General features: G+C 30.0%; 1 protein-coding gene across 2 annotated transcripts in view; it reads right to left on the reverse strand.

The window, feature by feature from the left end:
• Positions 1-7,661: 7,661 nt before the first annotated feature.
• Positions 7,662-22,241, reverse strand: part of olf186-M (Ki-ras-induced actin-interacting protein-IP3R-interacting domain olf186-M) — a 38,412-nt gene continuing 23,832 nt past the window's right edge. The window contains exons 1-2 of one of the 2 annotated variants that reach the window (XM_065510513.1): positions 19,658-20,054; positions 7,662-8,709 (exon numbers count right to left, since the gene is read on the reverse strand). In XM_065510513.1, the coding sequence (XP_065366585.1) occupies positions 7,688-8,674 (987 nt within the window). In that variant the 5' untranslated portion in view covers positions 8,675-8,709; positions 19,658-20,054 and the 3' untranslated portion in view covers positions 7,662-7,687. Of the gene's footprint in view, positions 8,710-19,657; positions 20,055-22,241 lie in introns of those variants that run through there. The other variant, XM_065510514.1, reaches the window with a different exon arrangement.

Consider the following 22,241-nt stretch of genomic DNA (forward strand, 5'->3'; position numbering starts at 1 on the left):
CACCAGCAGGCTATTTTGCAAGCGCTACAGTAGAAAGAAGTTCCACATGAATTGATTTGTCTAATTTGTGCCTTATACTGGGATTCAACATGTATGGTATTACATAAACGCAATCTGGGAAGACCCTTTAAAGTTCTCAGCATATTTATCCTGTTGTATGGCTGTGAATCCTGGAACACCACATCTAGCGACTTGCAATCGTTGCTGTTATTCATTAATCGTTCGTTACGAAAACTGCTCAAGATATTTTGGCCGAATGTTATCTTAAAGAGCTGGTGAAACACCAATACGTATCCACATCAAAATGCCAATTGAATGCAACCGCCAAGACAGTAGAAAAAGAGGCAGACCCTCTAACACCTGAGGGAGACAAGTCGAGACTGAAACCAACTAGGTTTAGGATAGGATAGATCACAATGGAAAACTTTGTTGTGGCCCTTTTCTTCCACCTTGGAACCATATGAATCATTATACATTAACGGCCAGCTATTTAGGAACAAATATTTGATTTTTTTATCGACTGAATTTTAAGTGCGTGAATTTTAGTATTAATCGCCCCTATCGGCAATAACATGTGAAATTTATATTCCCATGAAATATCCATTTCCCTCGAAGGGAAATTGCTATCGTCATATTCCCATGAACTTTCATTCACAATAGTTTAGATTTTGTTCGTAACAGCGTTTCTTGTTTACAAAATTCCATCTATAAATTTCACAACATGGCGAATTTTTTCAAGTGAACAAAGATGATGAACGAAAAATGGGAAAAGGGAACATATTTCATGTGAAATATTGATCGCGATAGGGGTGAATATTTTTAGTTGCTCAAAAATCGGAACAACATATGGAGCCGCAGGAGCCGCAGAACAAAAGGTACTTTTTCTATTTTTTTTTACAAATTGATTTTTTGGTGTTTTTATAATATTTGGATTGAAATTTTGTAGAAAAAATCAATTTCCCAAAATTTTTAAATTTTCAAAAAGTTTTTGTTTTGTTCTGCGGCTCCTCATATATAGAAAAAGATATGTATGAGGAAATATATGTATATGTAAATACATCCGCTGTTAATAATATGATATGACCGAAAGAAATGGAACTAAAAATACGAAATTTGGTCTGAATATTTTTTTATTAATAAACATACATATAATTATATAAAAAAAAATGTTTGTCAAAATTCTGTTATACATACTCAGAATTTTCAATAGAAAACTCTGTCATACATAAAATTTTCTATAGAAAATACTGTTATACGCAGAATTTCCTATAGAAAATACAGTTAAAAACGGAATTTTCAATGGAAATCTCTGTTATACATAGAATTTCCTATAGAAAATACTGTAATACACAACATTTTCTATAGAAAATATAGTTATATATAGAATTTCCTATAGAAAATACTGATATACACAAAATTATAGATTAGACTAGTCGATAGTGTGCTGGACTATTAATCTGAGGGTTGCGGGTTCAATTCCCGCCAGAGACTCTGGGTGTATCCGCAGACAAACAAAACGCTACGCAGTTTGTGTTTGTATTTACAAAAAAATATTTTGGGGCAAATATGCAACTCATTCCATAGAATGGAAATAGAATCACATGAAGTAATGTAAACAAGTGATATGTATATATTCATATGATTCTAATTCTCAAAATTTAAAATCATTTTATATTTATCATATAAAAATATACCAGTAAAGATGTAGACAATATTATACAGATGATGTTTAAAATGAATCATGTTTCTTTTGTTATCAATTGCAATTGTGATTCTAAAAGCTGAGGACTCATCCATAAATACATTTATTAAACAAAATTATATGGTCTGTGGTTTTAATTCAAACAAACAAATAGGTTTTTTTTTAGAAATTCTCTATCTCTATTTAAAATGAAAGATTCGTGTGTCTATTTAGATAGATTACTTAACAGTGTTGTTTAGATTACATTAATAATGTTATTGTAAAATATAAAATTTTACCCATATCTTTAACAATAACAGATTTTTTTGTCACATACTTTGTTTGTGCATTCAAAACAATTAAAATCAATTAAAAATAATCAATTTGCGACATTTATGTAGCAGGCAATTGTGATAAAGTCTTTAAGATTTGCGTGCATGAATATATACTCGTATAATCAGCCCTATTGGGGAAAATGAGCGAACGCATTGCTTGAGACGATAAAAAATATTTTTACCACAGAGCGGAAACTAGAAAAAAATCCAAATATATCACACATACGACTGTTGTTTTTGTTTTCACATAGTCTTTTTTTACCAATCCATTCTCACCACTTAGGTTTTTGACAACTGAGTTAAGTCTTTGACAGGAGAGTTGCAATTACACCACCCAAAATTTGATAAAATTGTGAAAGTGAGAACAGGAATAGCCCTTAATGTATTAAAAATTAACAGATTTGTTTCATGTAATTGCGATGTTTTAATTTAGTTTGTAGTCAATTAATTTAACTTACTAACGATATTCAGAATATGTAAGTGTTTAAAACTATAACTATATCAAATATTTTAAAAATGAACCCAAGAAGCTCCCAATAATGTAATTACTTTTTATACCCATCATCAAATAGATGGGGGGTATATTGATTTTGTCCTAAATCTTAGTACCAACTTTTATGAGGATCGGTTCATAATTGATCCTAACCCCCATATAACCCCTATATCAGACAAATATTTCATTGTCTCATATTGATGGTGGGTATTAGGGTATTCATTCGACTAATGATCGTTCGATTAATCGAATAATTTCTTACGAATAATTATTCGAACAATTTACAATATGGCCATTTTCGAATAACGAATAATTCGAACAATTTTATGTAGAATAATCGAATAAAACGAATAAATGTTCATATATATTAAAATTTTTCATAAATTCAAATTTAAATAAGTAATAATGACTCACAAAAATTATATTGTTTCTGAAATTCGACAAATAACTAAAGACAAAGGGATTTTCGATCATTGTAGATGATATATAAAAATTATCTATAAATATATAAAAATTACTGCAAGAAGTTACAGTTAAAAAAAGGTACGGAATAAAATAGTTGTTATTTAGCTGGCGAAATATTAGAAGAATCGCAATTAATAATCAAAATTTTAACTTAGATTAAAGTGGAGTTGAATGTGATGGAGAATGTGATTTTGAAACGGTCGTCGAAAGTGGTATGACATTTATGATGATTACGTTGAACTAGATGAAGGCCATGATCATAAAATATATTGTTACGAAATTGTACTTGAATTCAAATATAACGATTTTAAGGGCTGATTTAAAAGTAGAATAATGCTTTCAAATAACAGTGCTGTAATAGCAAACTGTAACATATCTGTGGGCATTATTAAATAAAAGCTTTCAGTTGACCATTGATCGTAAGTTGGCAACGCTGTATTCGAATTCGAATATTCAGTTAAAGAACATTGTAGAAATAGATCTTTCTAGATGGTTATGCAGTGTTATAAATAGTGGCAGAGGTTGCAGTCGTGAGTGAGTTTTATCAGAGACGCTTTTCGAATAAACATCAACTGAGTGCCTTAAAGTGTGTTGTGTTTTTCAAGTAAATTGTGTCTGTATTTCTGAGAATTTATAAACGTGTATAAAAAACATTGAGTGGCTATTTAATTCTGTGGTTGTTGTACATTTTGAATAACTAAAGAGTTGTTACAATTTTTAAACTACTAAACGGCTTTTATTTGCAATCAAAAGTATCCGGTTTATTTAAATGAAATAAACTAACGTTTTGAAAAGGTTAAAACGTAACAATATGTATATAAGTGATGTTATTAACCGCGTACGTAAGTGTTGGAAAATATTTAATTAATGTAATGATAAACACAAAATATTACAAACTTATGTTCTGTTGCAAGAAAAACATAGAGCTCGTCTTATATATGATGTTAAACATCGATGGACATCTTTGTCTAACATGGTAATAAACCTTTTTCGTATTTATAAGTACGTCAATCATGGACTGTCTGACTTCAAATTAGCCACGTTCACTGACAATGATATCAAAATTTGGACAATTTGTTATAAATTTATAAATTTAGAAATAGTGAATAATTAATTTACTAAAGAATTAGTTACTCAATTTAAAACCCGAATTAATGAACGACATAAAAAAGTTCTTAATACGTTTATATTGTATTTGAATTCAGGATCATGTCCAACTAGCTCAAATTTTTTAAAGCATAGCTCAAAAAAGGAAACTAAAGGGTTTGCTAGTCAATTGTTTCATTTAAAAATTTCAAGTTTTTTAACTATATTATGGTCACTGTAATTATTTATATGATTGCGATAACCATAATATGTTTATGATGAATGCTTCTATCATAATATATTGTTCTCATAATCTGAGCACAACACAATATGGTGAAATATTACATCACAAACATATACGTAATTACACAAGCATATGTATGATTTCTACAACCATGTGATTGGTAATTAAAACATATTATGGTTACCGCATTCATATAATAATATAGTTAAAAAACTTGTTGAAATTTTGAAATGGTTATGGTAAAGATGTACAACATGTATGATCGGTCCATAATTAGTCATAGCTCCCATATAGACCCGCTTCCGAAAATCACTTTAAGGTGCATAAATCTCTTAAAAATGTTGGTATACACACAAAATTCAACATAATTAACTTCCATATAGACATAAATCACACGACCTAATTTCATGGTGATCGGTCCATAACTGATCATAGCTTCCATAAAACGCTCGGGCTTGACCGACCATACTTTCTTACTTGTTTTAAAATTTCAATGACCTACTTGAGCTTTTTACCCAAAACCAAACATTTAATTACTTTTTAAAGCCACCATAAAAAAATATGGGGGAATATTGATAAATATTTGTACCAACTAGTGTGAGGATCGGTCTATAATTGACCCTAACCCCCTGTATCAGACAAATATTTTATTGTCCTATATTGCTGGTGGTTATACAAGATTCAAAACAGCCTATTTGGTAAGAATTATGAGTGATTTCCGATTATGATCACTTTCTTCTTGGTCCCATATTTACATAATTTTTGATTAAAAAAAACCTTTTGAATTTCTTCAATTAAACCCACATTTACAAAGTAATCATATTTTTGAATTCCTAATAAAAATTAGGCGTCATTTTTTTATAATGACGCGATATAAATTTTCAATGCAGTAAACATTTATTTTTATCTAAATGGGAGCGGAAAAGTTTCCATTAAGTAGATCGACCGACAAACAAATAAATGTTCAACTAAAAATACGTTTTATTAAATATAGTTAATTGAAATATTTTTGTTTTTTGTACACGTTCCTTAACCTATGTAATAGTTACATCCAATAGTAGCACATACCGACATATTACAATAATATCTTTATATATTTATTACAATATATGATCAATTTTCTTTGTAACCTTGCATATCGATTTCAAGACTTTGATTTAAATTTCTTTACATTCAATTATTCAATCAGCAACGATACACGGCTACACTTTGATACAGTGGTACTCGTATATCTTATATTTTTATTTACATAGTGCCTTGAAAAGTAAAAAATTAAAAATTGAAATAAAATAAACAAATAAATGAATGAGTGAGTGGAAAAAAGGTTTGGCTAATATTTTTATAACTTGTTTTTTATCTAGATTTTATATGGCAGACATCAATTGCGTGGCATAGTCTAGTGATAAAAGAAACAATTAAATTAAGTACATAAATCAAAACCAAAACGTATTACTGGCAATATAACATGGGACTAAATAATTGCAAAAAAAAATAGACAATTGTGCTAAATTTTCTAAAAAATTATTGGTGTATGATTTAAAAATACGGAATTTTTTAAAATTTTTAGGTTTTATTTTGAAACATTTACATATATAAAATATATTTATTCAAAGTATAGGCCATTATCACCTATGACCTTTTCCCATATTTCTGGCAACATATGGATTCCGAGTCAGAAGAACTGCTCAACTTTTGAGACCAAGAACGAATCAATCCAATTTTGGATACTCTGTTCTGAAGTGAAGTGTATCCCAGAGAGAGAGTTCTGCATCGATCGAAACAAATAGCATTTTTCATCGCAAGTAACGATTCGGCATTAAATATTCAACAGAAATATTCTGATCAGATTAACTCCCGAACAATCTACAAAACAATTGACTAGCAAACCCTTTAGTTTCCGTATAGGAGCTATACTTTAAAAAATTTGAGCTAGTTGGACATGATCCTGAATTCAAATATACAATATAAACGTATTAAGAACTTTTTTATGTCATTCATTAATTCGGGTTTTAAATTGAGTAACTAATTCTTTAGTAAATTAATTATTCACTATTTCAAAATTATTTATAACAAATTGTATTACACATCAAGCTCTATCAACGTTGCCGAATCTTTGCTTAATAAAGTGGTCTTGGGGAATTACACAATAAAGGGAATCTGTCCAAAGTTTGATCGCAAAAAGTTTATTACCATGTTAGACAAAGATGTTCAACGATATTCAAAATCATGTATAAGCTTTTCTTGCAACAAAACGTTAGTTTCCAATATTTGTGTTTATCATTCGATTCAATATCACTTTCGACGACCGTTTCAAAATCACATTCAACTCCACTTTAATCTAAGTTACAATTTTGATTATTTATTTCGATTCTTCTAATATTTCTCCAGCTAAATAACAAATATTTTATTCCGTACCTTTTATTTTCATTGGTTCAAGTCCTACGTTAAAAATTTTGAAAGATTTGTTTTTAGAATTGTAACTTCTTTCAGTAATATTTATATATTTATAGAAGGAGCTATCGGAACACTCATTTACAGTGATCGAAAGTCCCTTTGTCTTTAGTTATTTGTCGAATTTCAGAAACAATACAATTGGTCAATTCACAAGGTCTCTTATCAGTCATATTGTCATAATGTCTTAATATATCTCGACACGGCAGCTCGGCTTAACCGACACTTAGGCATTCGGCGAAGGTCACTACTGGTTGGTTACGATAACACAATAAACATAGCATACAGAGTACTATTATTTTAGGACATTTTTTACTTGAAAAACAATAAAAACCATTGTGAAATATTAGGACATTATGACAATATGACATGATAAGAGACCTTGTGAATTGACCAAATATATATGAACATTTATTCGTTTTATTCGATTATTCTACATCCAATTGTTCGAATTATTCGTTATTCGAAAATGGCCATTTTTAAATTGTTCGAATAATTATTCGTAAGAAATTATTCGATTAATCGAACGATCATTAGTCGAATGAATACCCTAATATATATTCAACTGAAATTAATATCACCATAAAATATGTATTTTTTAAGTATTTTATGTTTTATTTATTAAATATAATCATCGACTCATTTTTCACATAAAATTAAGTAACAATTTGACTTAATAACAAATAAACTGGCAAATAATAAAATTAAAAAAATAAGTACATACATATATTAAACATTTTTGTTTTTTTTTGGGAAAGGGAGTTAACAATTTTTGACTACAATATTATAAATTTATATTAATTAAGTAAAGATCACACAAGAATATCTTGTAAATAATAAAAGTAAAAATAAAAATAAAATAATATTAAAATGGCATTCGTATTGACTGTAAAACTTAAAGGACTAAACTAAAACAGCTTAACTATGAATGGTCATCGTAATTTCAGTTCCATAGAGGTTATTGACTTTTTGCGCTCATTAACCTCAAAACGTTCCATTATTTTGGCCACTATATGGGAAGGTGGAATATCTGGATTGCCGGTGAGGCCACGATAGCCCAAAACACTATGATCGGCCAAATTATTGGCCAGCTGCAGACGTTTTATAAAGGCTTCAGTGTCTATGCCACGCACTTGAGAGGGTTTAAGAAAACGCTTTGGTATGCGTGAGAGTATGTCTTCTGAGCCCACTGGACCAAAACCAAGATTTATTAGTATGGCCTCTGGATCAGGTTTGCGAGCCTCTAGTAAGCTATCCACACTGGAATAACGGCTGGAATCGGAATGTACTGAATTATCACGATTTAAAATACACTTTTGTCTCTGTAGTAGACCACTGCAATGCGGCAATTCTGGTATCGAATCAAACGAACCATCGGACTTTAAGCGACGTTCATGACTGCTCGCCGAACCAGTGGTACATGTTGAATTTAATGAAGATGTCAAGGATGAAGAGGAGAAAGTCTTTTCGATGGGTGAAAGTTGACTCATCAGTTTCAATGAACTCTCACTTTGTTGTTTATTGCGAAAACGTACTTGTTTCTTTTTCTGACTGGTTAAATTGGAGACGACCGGTAATGTTAAATTGGATTCTCTTTCATTGGGACCATAACCCTCATCGATTTCATCATCATCATCCTCCTCTTCGAGATCGGCGGCATATTCTGTCTCATCACCACTATACACCGTTGACTTTTGTCTTTGTAATCGTTTCTTACGTTGACCTGTACTTGAGGTGGTTTGTGGTAAATTTTGAATAGTCTTTAGGGTTACTGTGCTGGATCTTTGAGTTTCTGTGTTCTCAGCCACGTGTTTGTAGGTTTTTGTTTTACTTTGATGTTCGACTATTTTTAAGACATTTTCACAGCTAGAATTTAATGAATTCTCTTTAAAATTGGAACGCTGGGATGTACGTTCCATTTTGTTGGTATGTTTGTTTTCACTTAGGTTGAACTCTAAAAGAATAGGAATTAAAGAATATTGGAATAATGAGTTGGGAGTTTAATTGTTTAAATAGTTGAAACAATTATGCAAACACCTTTGAGTTATGGTTTTGTTTTTGTAGATTTTATTTTTTTAATAATTAATTTTTATTTATTTGATTTTGCTTCTTTAACGAGTAGCAACAGACTGAATTAATTTGTTTAATATAGTAGAATATTGGATTATATCTAAACTAATAGATGATTTGATGGACCCTTTGTTACATTTTGGACTCATGATCGCACCAATACTAGCAAAGCAATTACACACTTATATGGTTAGTATTTTGTATTGTTTGAGTGACAATTTGTATCTCTATACTAATGGATTTATAGATAGAGTCTATTACATTTTGATAAACCCTTTGCTACACCTTGAACTCATGATCACACCAATATTCAGAAACCAATTACAGACATTAGTATTTAGTACTTAGTATTTTTTTAGTGGAGATTTGACTTTGAACACAACTGAGAGATCACGCTTAAAGTGATGGTATCAGAGTTTTTCTATAGTACTATTAACACTAGAATTGAAATGAAATGATACATTTAAATATAATAAACAATTTGGTAGGAAGACCTCGTAAAACTACTACAAGGCAAGAAATTCGTAGAAACGACTTCTCGGGAGGTTATTAATTATCTAAAAAGAGAAATTATTTTTCGAACTGTTAGTCGCAGGGCAAATGAGGCTGGTACTGGTTGCAGTCACCTTGCGAAATAACCTCTTATTTCTAAAACACTCGTACTTCTCATATACAATTTGCCAAAGAACATTTAAACTGGTCTAGACAGAAATGGAATACTGTTTTCTTTTCGGATGAATCCAAATACAATTTAAGGGACAGTGATGAGAGAATATTTTTAAGACGGCCAAATTTAAAGAGACTGGACTTCAAGTACGCAAACCTATGAGAAATTCCTCGAATGAAGCATAATAAGATGTAGTTGTTAATAACGAATGATAAAATAGTTCAAATAGCCAATTGTGGCTATAAAAATTGGTTATCATGGTTTGGTAGCGACATGACAAATGATTTATAATCAAATTACTTTTCATTGATCACAATTGCAACGCTCCCAACATAGAATAAACGCATAGAACGGAAGGAGAGAGAAATATCAATGGAAAATTTACTCTCTTTTCACACATACGGCTGATACAATAACAAAATACATGCAATACATTCACATGAATTAGGTTTTTGACAACAGACATAAGTTTTTGGATCTCAGTTACCTATCTAGTTGTCATCTATGGCTCCCAAGTTTGTACTAAATAAATGTCAAAGGATGAAAGCTGAATTCTTGACATGTCATCATTTGAGAGCCAATTTACTTAAAAACCTCAAATTTGTTAATATTTTTAGCTTTTATTTTGCCATTGTTAACTATGACCCTTTACCTATCTTTCTGGCAACATATGGATTCCGATTCCGAAAATAGCTGCTCATCTTTTGAGGCCAAGAACGAATCAAGACAATATCGGATACTCTGTTCCAGGGATGGGATAAAGCGCATTCCATATAGAGCGTTCTGCATCGATCGAAACGAAAAGTAGTCGGACGGGACACGGTCTAGAGTCTAAAGCGTGTGAGGTAAAACTTCCCAATCACTTCTTTCTAAATTGTTTTAACATGGATCCATTTCGCAAGTAATGATTCGAAGCAAAAAAAGAGAGCTATATTCGGATGTGCCGAATCTTATATACCCTTCACCAAATTATACTTTAAAATACAAATTTTAAATATTTTAAAATAATTTTTTTTATTTTTTCCAATTTTTTTTTTATTAATTTTTTTAAAAATTTGTTTAAAATTTATTAGTAAAAAAAAATATTTGGAAAAATTTTTTTTTAATTTTTTTCCCATTTTTTTTTTAAATTTTTTAAAATTTTATTAGTGAAAAAAAATGTTTGACAATTTTTTTGGTGAAAAAAAAATACGGGTTAAAAAAGATTTTTCCCGATTTTGACTCATTGTAGGTGCATCTTACTATATATAGCCTTATATACATTGTGCAATGGACTTTGAAACATCTATCATTAGATATCCATATTGTCTATATTAATGACTTAGTAATTCAGATATAAATAAAAATCAAGGTTGTCCCGGTTTTTCTCTTACATCTCAGACATTGGTGGCCGATTTTCTCTATTTTAATTACCAATCGAGCCGGCAGAATAGATTGATGTATCAATCATGTTTGTAGGTTATTTGAGGGCTACGGAAAGTTATCTCTAACGATCCAGAATATATATACTTTATGGGGTCGCAATTGAAAAATGTAGAAATTACAAACGGAATGACAAATGTCTATGTAATCTTACCACCCATGGTGAAGGGTATAATGATTTTCTTTTATAGCGTTCAGCCATCATTTCAGATATGCAAAATCGTCGTTCGAGATCTCTCGGTTTCAAATCGTATGGTACCCAATTTCCCTGCTGAATTCAGCTGCTTGCAAATGTTTTGAAATTGCAGCTTGAGTAGCTCCCAATGATTTTACAAGCTCTTGTTGAGTTTGACAACAGATAAGTTATTTATTAAAATGAAATATCAATTATTGAAAACAAAAACGTTCAAATCCCGTATTTTTTAGTCATACACCCAATACTATTCATCAATCTCTAGTGCAACGTTCCCTAGTTTGTACTAAATATGTAAAATGTCAAAGGATGACAGCTCAATTCATGACATTTCATGGTTTCACAGCCAATTTGTTTATCTTTTATCTCATCCCAGGTCTGATGATTGTTGTTCGTCTTACAATTAATTTTATTGTTTATTTATAATTATTTTAAATCTTATGAAAACAATTTCTTGTTAACTGATCACAAAAAAATCATGCCGCTAACGCCATCATTGTAATTAGGTGTATTTATAAATAAACAAATCTCACATTCTCTCATAAACATTTCCATTAAATCACAAATATGATCTTGAACTCAAATGCTAAAGCTGTTGTTGCTGCGGTTATTGTATGCTAATCGAACTCTATTGACTTCTAACTAATTATCGAATGTGGCTTAAATTGTTTTTACAATTTTTTGCAATATCTAAGTGTTTCTTAGAAAAATCGCGCCAAACAACATTATTATTTGTACACTTCCTTCTTCTAACAATAGAATCAGGTAAAAATTGTTTACAAGTAGAGTTGTTTTTCTCCTCTCATTAATCAGTTCCCAGTATTTATTTGAAAAAAATAAAAAGAATTATAAGAAATAAAAATAATAAAAAACATTAAAATGTTTTTTTTTTTTAAAAAAAAAACCTTTTTATTATTATTGAATAATCAAAACAAAAACAATACAAATAATTAGTTTGTTTTCGAAAATATTTAGGTTTGTTGCTGAAAACCCAGACAGACGACGACTTTAACTTATTGCGTATTCATGTTTTAGACTGAGAGAATTGGAAGAAAAATTACTAAAACCGCAGCGTCAATTTTTTTAGGCATTTATTATACCCTTCAGCATCAAGGGTATATATAAGTTTGTCATTCCGTTTGTAATTTCTACAATTTTCATTTGCGGCCCCACAAAGTATATACATTCTGGATCGTTATAAATAGCGAAGTCGATATAGCCATGTTCATCTGTATGTTGAAATCATCTTTCCATAGCCCCCAAATAACTTAACGGTTGCTATTTAAAATAAACGAAGTCGGGCCACAAATGGCTGAGATATAAGGAAAAATCCGGTATAACCTCGATTTTTGATCTATATCTGGATAACTAAGTCATTTATATAGACAATATGGATGTCCAATGATAGATATTTCAAAGTCCATTGCAACGATGTATATAAGCTATAGAAAGTTGGACATACAATGGGTAAAAATCGGGAAAAATATTTTCTGATCCGAATTTTTTTTTTACCAAAAACTATTTTTGTCATAAATTTTTTTCAATAAAATAAAAAAAAAATTTTGAAAAAATTGGTAAAAACTTTTTTAAAATAAATTAAAAAACAATTTCGAGAGAAAAATATTTTTTAAAATTTTGAAAAAAAAATATTCAAAAAATTTATTTTGAAGTACAATTTGGTGAAGGGTATATAAGATTCGGCACAGCCGAATATAGCTCTCTTAGTTGTTTTTATATTGTTTTTACTTAGACCACATTTTTCTCATATAAATATTTATTTATTTTATTTTGTTTTAAATTTTATTAAACACTGATAATTTGTAATTATGGTTTAGAAGCTATTTTTGTTTTTCTATATTTTGCATTCTTTGTGTTTTTGCAATTTTTTAAAAACGTGCTTAAAATTTATTGCGTCTTTAATCAGGTGGTCAGAAGAAATAGTTTGTTATTGTTTTGAAACTAGAGTTTCTAGAGTTGATTTGTATTTTGTATTATTGACTTTTACATTTGAGAGATTAAGATAATCTTAGAGAATCCAGAGTTTAGTGACTGATTTTTCTGGAAATTTAATAATGTGTTTATGCGAACATTATTTTTGTAAATTTAATTATTTAAGTACGACATGTTTAAAGTCCAATTTTGAGTTTTATTTCATTTTGTACATCAATTGCTGATAACTAAACAGATTTTGTTCTAGAGTTTCGCAGCACAAAATTTTATGTTTATTAATCATAACAATTCCAAATTGTCTAGAGCAGTGATCGGCATTCATAGTCATGATCGGTTATTTAAATGTAAACAACACCAATGCCAAGGAAGTTCATAGAAATAATCGAATAAGAAATTGTTTCGATTGCAACAGAAAAGGAAAGTACTTGTTACTATCCATGTTCTCTGTATATGCCGACCACTGGTCTAGAGTTGTAAAATTCAATACATTTTTGTGGCTACTCATTACTACATCGTACTTTTCAAAGCTGTATTTAAGCCCGTAATTTTAAAAAATCAATCTCTATTATGTAAAATATTTAGTACCCAGCAGTTTTACAACTGGTCAATGAATCCCTAATAGACAGTAATTTCACTAATGTATGATCTGACTCAACCCATCCAGATACCAGCTAAAAAAAGAGACAGTATTTTCTTAATCACCCCTACCGGCAATAACATGTGAAATTTATATTCTCATGAAATATCCATTTCCCTCAAAGGGAAAATTGCTATCGTGATATTTCCATGAACTATTCATTCACAATAGTTGATTTTGTTCGTAACAGCTGCTTATTGTTTACAAAAATTTCACAACAAGGGGAATTTTTTCACGTGAACAAAGTTGATGAATGAGAAATGAGAAAAGGGAACATATTTCATGTGAACTATTGATTCGCGATAGGGGTGAATAATTGACTCATTCTCAGGGAAAAATAAAAGTATAAAGTGACTTCACCCTTGATTACTTGGAGACACCAAAGTGACAATTGACTTCACGCTAGATTACCTGGGATGTATAAAGTAAACAATTAAGGTAATTTAAATGTCTCCAAGTAATCTAGGTTGAATTTACTTTATTATTTTTCTCTTAGAATGAATCATTTACTAAGAAAATATTGTCCCTTTTAGCTGGTATCTGATTGGGTTGAGTACTAGGAGGAGGTATATTTTAGACTGACTATTTGGGGTCAATTAGATTCCGCCTAGGACACATAGTTGTTAAAATAACTAGCTAATCAAGTCACCAGTAAGTGATTCGCTTAGAAAATATATAAATTTTTTCACGTAATCACAGTACAAGTTCAAGTACATTCATTTGACCTTAGAAACGTTCGGGCAAACAATTTATTCAGTTAATTTTACTGTGATTTAGAGTCATTATTATGTGCATGACTTTACAACAATTTTTTTTTGTTAGTATTTTGCAAAATCATGGGGGATTTTTGTTTTGTTTGTTTTCAAATTTCGTCATAACTATTGGAATTTTATTTAAAGAACAATATTTATTATTTGTTTATTTGCTTTAAAAAAAAACTAAGTTTTTTTTTAAGTTTGTTACTCTATGCTTAAATCCGCTTTAAAAAAGAACTTATTTTTATTGGAAACTTTCTGTTTGAACACCTTTTTCTATAAGTTTGTAGAGGTGGTTGCTGTTACTGTTGCTATGTTTATTATTTCGTGTGTAAACAATACCATTTACGTCAATTTCATTATTGTTATTATTTTATTTTAATTATCTAACGTTCATTTTCACAGTTGTTTGTTGTGTTTCTTTAATTTTAATTATAGACAATTTTAACATGTCAGTGTATAAAAATACAACATCTTTTTGCAACTAAGTACTTTCTTCGAATTTGAAATAATTATTATGTTTTTATTATTTATTTAAATTTTGCCTTAATTAGTGTCACGTGGCGGTGGTTTTTTTTAAATTAGCATTTTTTGTGAACTATGACAAATGAATTTAAAAGAAATTTGCATGTTAAAAGTGTGCTATCAGCATTATAGAGAAAATCTTTTTTGATTGGAAACAAGTTAATAGTAAATAAATATGAGTATTGAAAAATCAAAATCGGTTTTTTTTTATATGAAAATCCGATGGTTTTCGAAAATTTTTTAGGCCAGTTTTTTGTTTCCGTAAACCGGTTTTCAAAATATTAAAGAGAGAGAAAAAGTACTAATTTACCTTTTTCCTCTTGAACATGTACAAGTTTGAAATATGAAAATTCTATATTTTGGCGAATTTTTTGTGACACTTATATGTTTCAAACGATTCTGTAATAATTTTCTCAAGAAAAACATATGTTTTATAAAAGTACCAAATTTACATTTAAAGTACCGGATTTACACCTTCGCAATCGAGTTCTACAATAAATAACAACCTATTAGTTAATTGTTGTATGACTGGAGGAACCAATGTTTAAAATTGTATCAAAATTAACCTAATAATTTCAAATAAAATGTATTTTTCTGTTTTACCCCTTTTTGGTACTTTTTTGTCCACATTGAGATACGAATTTTATTCAAATAAATTTTACTATTAAACTGGGAGTTCATAATAATTTTCTCAAGAAAAACCTATGTAAGTTTAATAAAAGTACCAAACTGTTTCTACGGCTTTGGCCCAATATACACCTTCGCAATCGAATTCTACAATAATATTAGGTAATATCAAAATTTACCTAATAATTTCAAATAAAATGTATTTTCATGTTTTTACCCTTTTTTGGCACTTTTTTGTCCACATTGAGAAGATACGAATTTTATTCAAATAAATTTTACTATTAAACTGGGAGTTCATAATAAGAAATTCATATGTCACTATCAATTTATAGAAAAACATATTTTATGAAAAAAGTACCAACACTAAAAATCAATTTTATCCCCTTAAAGTCCAGAATTTCCAAAAAGCACCAAATTAATATTTGGTATTTTTTGAAATGCAAAAAAATATTTAACTACACTGTCCAACAAATTGAGACTTTTTGATTGGAAAGAATAACGACCCTATAATTCTGGTCGGAATTTTGTTTACAGTGGGTCAAAGTTTATCTTTATTTACAACTTTGGTATCTTTGGTGACCCCCACTGAAATTTTACGGCAAAAATTTTCGTCGAATATTTTAATCCTTAAATGTCCTTTTTGAAAGGACTTTTTTTCATTTTCTCGAAAAAAGGGTCAAATTGACCCCTAAGGAGAGGAGCTAGAGGGTTAAGATCTTCCACAAAAATTATCCTCATAAAATTCCATAATATAACTCTGACCATAAGAATTCTCTCAGATATTAACTTACAACATTTTTTTCAGTTAGTATACTGCTCCCTTCGATCAAAAAATGAAAACTTTGACCCACTGTAAAAAAAAATTCAGACCAGCTGGACTATAAGTTTATTCTACAAAAATGCTCTACTCAACATGCCCTTTCAGAATTATAGGGTCGCTATTCTGTTCCAAAAATGCTGTTGGACAGTGCTATTAAAATTAATTTCTATGTTTATTTAAAAAAGAAACATATGATTCCAAAAAAGTTCCAAAATAAAACTGTTCGAATTTTAGAAAAGTACCAAACTCCGGTCCACTTATATTTTATGTAGATCAAGATACACATCAATTTTTATCTATATTAGTTTAAAAGATATAAGGTTACCGAATTTATCCCCTAAACCTTTGAATTTCTCATAGTCCCTTCTTATGGGATCTACATAGGGAACGTATAGTCCAAATTTCATGGCTCTAACTTTTGGCGTTTGGTCAGGGCAATGTTGAACCAATCAGTCACTCAGTAACGTTACTCTTTTATATATAGGTATGTATGTATATTAATTTTGCTCCATTTTGAAAAAAAATATAAAAAACGGTTTTGATTTTGCAAAAAAAAATTCAAACATTTTTTATTATATCTTTCACATGAGTGCCAAGTTTGTCATTCCGCTTGGAATTTCTACATCTTTCATTTGTGTCCCCACAAAGTATATGTATTCTGGATCGTTATAGATAGCGTCGTCGATATAAGTAACCATGTCCGTCAGTATGTTTAGATCACCTTTCCGAAGCCAACAAATAATTTAAAAACATGATTCATACATCAATATACCGAAACAACCTCGATTTTTGGGCTATTTTTGATCTATATGTCGATTACTAAGTCATTATTAATATAGACAATATGAATATCTAATGATAGATACATATTTGGAAGTCCATGGCAACGATGTATGTATATAAGGCTATAGTAAGTTGGACCTACAATGGGTCAAAATCGGGTGAAATATCTTTTAATCCAAATTTTTTTTTCACCAAAAAAAAAAATTTTTCATAAATTTTATCACTAATAAATGAAAAAATGGAAATAAAATTAAAAAAAAGTTTTTTCCAAAAATTTTTTTATTTTTTAAATTTAGAAAAATTTTCCATTTTTTTTTTTAAATTTATTAGTGAAAAAATTTTTTTGGGGTGAAATAAAAATTTGGTTTAATAAATATTTCTACTGATTTTTTATTTTATTTTAAAGTATAATTTGGTGAAGGGTATATAAGATTCGGCCCAGCCGAATATAGCTCTCTTACTCGTTTTTTTCGAAAGATTGAAGAAATAGCTATCTAAAGTAGTTGGGAAAAATTTTGCTAAGAACAATAGGTAATAAGTTACATGGATGACTCCCTTTAACTGAGAGAGTTCTTGACCGATCTTGTTGAACAATTTTGTCAATACGACTAATTTCATCCCGATCGAAAGACATCGGTTTCAATAGTTGTGTCACTTGAGATGAAATTTTGTTTAACGTTTTCTGTTTTGTTTAAATTTTTCTCTGCATACGTTAAGTCTTACATTAGAGAAGCTAATTAGAAAATTTAATAAACAAAATAATTAAATCCATGTAACTTCATCACCGAAAGTGGCAATAAACACCGGCATTGTCAGTTTTATAACATCAAAACCCTGGATTTAGTATTGTAAAAACCAGATTCGCTTGGCTGGTCATTAGACTGTACCTCAAATATAAAGTTTTGTTGCAAGGGTGGTGTAGTTTTTTTTGCTTATAAGGTGGTACGCTATAGTAATCATTGCAACATTTTATACCTAATAAGATATTGTGAATTTCCCTAAAAACATAAAGATCAACTTTAAATAAGCCAACCTAGTTTTCATTGCAATCTTAGAAGTTCTATTAAAATTTATTATATCCCAATAAGCATTTTTACTATAATTCAAGTTGAAAGCAAGTATTATTCAAGTCTTGAATTATAGTCAAGCAAATGAATTACAATTGTATTACACTTTATTTCAATAGCATTATCCAGGAAAAAGGAAACAAGTATTAAACATAAATACATTTAAATCCAAGTCGAATTCCAACATAATGTTCAAGTGCTTGAATTTTTGGAACTTTGGTGCTTATTGGGATGTTTTGTATTTCTATTAGTTTGAAAAACATCCAGTTTTAAACAATGGCGATAGAGTGATTATGGTCACATTAAATAGGTATGATTTGATTTTGTTATATGTATTTAGGTCTTAAGTTGTTATTATCTTTAATAAAATTCCGATCTTCACTTTAAAATTTAGTACTATTATTTTGCCCAATACTAAACAATCACTGTAAAATACGTAGGTTTCAAATTACCCATTTTCTTTTAACTAAATATTTTCACAATTTCCTACAGCATTTTTAACAACTAAATAAATTTTGAAAAAAATATATTATAATAATTAGGTACTGACTTTAAGCGAATTTTTTTGTCATTTGATCATAGTGTATTTAACACAATTTGTGTTTTTTTTTATACATTTTTTTATAATGAACAAATAAAATTGTAACACAATCATGACAATTTAAATCTAAACAAAGGCTAGTAAAATTAATTGAGAAAAAAATGCGAGATTTTTAATACCAGAACTGAAATAAAACACTGCACTAATTACGTAAAAATAACAACAGCAACAACAACAACAATATTTAACGAGAGAAGCAACAACACCGCCAACAGTAACTGTAAAAGGGAATAATTGAAAAGTAAAATTACAACTCTGTTTCGATTTTTTGCTAAAAAAAAAAACTAAACAAAACAAATCAGAAAACCAAAGCGATTAAATAATTAAACTTTTTTTTTACATTCAAAACATAAAATAATTTTACAATTTCCAATTATATTTTTTTATTTATTTTTGTTTGTTTTTTTTTTATAACAAATACAATTTGTGTTGTTGTTGGTAATAATAATTTCACCGTTGCTTGACATTGACTTCCATATTTGTATTTAACAACAACAGCAACAAAAACATGTTTTAAACACGTTGTTGGGGTTTTTTTTCATACGATTACAACAAAAATTTGTATTTTAGCAAAAAAAAATTCCATTTCTCTTTGTTTTTTTTTGTATAATTGTTTAAATGAAACTTATTTATTAAAGATATGTATTTTATTTTGTCTACTCGTTTGATGTTTGCATAATTTATTTCTGGTTTATTAATTTAATTTAATCATATTTGATTTAGATGTTTGTTTTTCTTCTTTCTAATTTAAAAATTAGTTTATTTTTATATTAATTAATATTAACCTTTATTTTTGTTGTTTGTAATTTGTTTTTTAGTTTTCTTAAAGTTATTTAATTTTCCTTTTAAATAAATTGTTAAAAATCATCTAATTTTATTAACACTTATTTTCTGTAGGTATTTCCCGTTTCTTTTTTTTATATTTTTCTGAATTGTTGTTCTCACATTTAATAACAAATTTCAACTGAGCCAGTTTTTAAAAGTCTTGCAATTTTTTAGCTTTTTTTCATTCTGTCGGCTGTTTTGTTGTTGCTGCTATTTTGTTTTAAATCCAATTTTAAAAGCTTAGCTCACCGTTTTTCCCCATTTGTTTACTTTTTATGTTTATTCGTATCTGTGCTGAATCGCTAGTGTTAGTAAAACACACAGTTGTATTTTATGGGCACTTTATCATTTGTTTTGATTTTTTATACGTTCGCTCTCTCTCTCTCTCGCTTTGTGATTCTCTTTCATTTATGGCTTTAAGTGTTGCCATTGCAATAATGAACAGTTATTAAATTTGGGATTTATAAACCAATTTCACAATTTTTTAAATTATAGTGAGTTACGAATTAAATTTGAGATTTATAAACCAATTTCAGAAAACTTTAAAAATCGCACTGTACGAATTGTTATAGATGGGTTCTCATCAAACGAGTTCAAGATAAATTCAAGGGTACCGCAAAGCTCCGATTTTTCTTCTAATCTATTCCTTATTTTTCTAAACGACCTTCCCAATCTATTCTTTAGCAGATGATAGCAACATTTTTCATTCATATTCATTCAGTTCTAGACCAAGACTGTTGGAGATAATGAGGCAAAACATTATTGATTCCCTTAATCGGGACTTTGTGACAATCTCTGAATAGGGGCATGCGAATGGGTCGCTTTCAACGCTAGCAAGACTCAGTGTTGTATGTTGACACTAAAACGAACTACAGACCATGTCGCTTCATCTGTATTTATGGGGTGGTGTAAATATTGTGGAATCAGACGCTTTTGATGTTCTGGACATAAGAACATAATGTAATGTCCGCTTGTCTAAACAAATTTTTTCAGGTGTCGAAAAAATATTCAAGTGTCTTGGTCTTCTGAAACGGTGCAGGAAATGCAATACTTTTCTCCTTTCGGATGATGGAAGAAAATTTTTAAGATGGCCGAAGGGTAAGAGACTGCACAGAAGTACACAAATATGACAGTCAATATTATGATCCTAGTTTGGAGATTCCAGTACGACAATGAGCCCATACACTCCTCTAAGGTTGTAACCGAGTGCTTACAGGTAAGTGTTTTGAAGTGTCCTGTCCAATCGCCAGACCTCAATCCCATAGAAAACCCATAGGAAATTGTAGATCGTAAAATACGAGCGTATTTTTTTAAATTTGGTGTTTGTTAGCTATGAACTTTTCCCATCCTTCTGACTCTTTTGAGGCCAAGATCGAATCAAGCCAATTTTGGATACTCTGTTCCAAAGTGAAGCGTATCCCAGAGAGAGCGTTCTGCATCGATCGGAAAAAAATAGTAGTCGGACGGGGCACGGTCTGGACTATAAAGCGGGTGAAGCAAAACTTCACAACCACTTCATTCTTAAAACTTTTTAACCGGTATTGCAACATGTGGGCGATCGTTGTCATGATTCAATATTACGGTTTCATGTCTGGCCGCATTCTGTGCATTTTTCGGTCAATGATCGCTTCAAACGAATCAGTTCAATACAGATCCCGTGTTATGGTCTGGTCAGATTTCCGCAGCTCATAATAGATAGGAGCCTTTTGGTCCAACAAATACGGAGAATTACCTTAGCTCCATGGATATTTGGCTTTGGTTTCGATTCGGCTAGTTGGCCGGATTTCATATACGATCTCTTACGCTTCGGGTTATCGTAATGAATCCATTTTTCATCGCAAGTAATGATTGATGTAAAACTTATTGTCTTTTGCAACGTTCAAGCTGCATTTCAGACATACAAAATCGTCTTTCAAGGTCTCTCGGCTTCAATTCGTATGGTACCCAATTTCCCTACTTTTGCATGAATCCTGCTGCTTGCAAACTTTTTGAAATTGCTGATTGAGTAGCTCCCAACGATTTTGCAAGCTCTTGTTGAGTTTGACAACAATTTTCATGGGCTAATGGCTCCAATGCTTGGTCTTCAAACTTTTTTGGCTGGCCTGGGCGAGCGTTGTCTTCCGTTTTTCAAATCACCACTTCTGAACCGCACAAACCACCTCTCGCGTGATGAAACCGATGAAACACATTCACCATAAGCATCTGCAGCATTTCAAACACACAAAATCGTCATTCAAAGTCTCTCGGCTTCAATTTGTATAGTACCCAATTTCCCTGCTGCTTTGGCTGATTGAGTAGCTCCCAATGATTTTGCTAGCTCTTGTTGAGTTTGACAACAATCTTCGTGGAACAATGCCTCCAATTCTTGGTCTTCAAACTTTTTGGCTGGTCTGGGCGATCGTTGTCTTCCGTTTTTTAAATCACATCTTCTGAACGGCACAAACCATCTATCGCGTCGTGAAACCGATGCTTTGATTGCTTCCCGAAATTTTCGAAGCAAAAAAAAAAAAATGTTGTTTACACGATAATGTTCAATAACTAAGT

This window comes from Calliphora vicina, chromosome 5, assembly GCF_958450345.1.
Source record: "Calliphora vicina chromosome 5, idCalVici1.1, whole genome shotgun sequence".
In the NCBI taxonomy this organism is placed as follows: Eukaryota; Metazoa; Arthropoda; class Insecta; order Diptera; family Calliphoridae; genus Calliphora; species Calliphora vicina.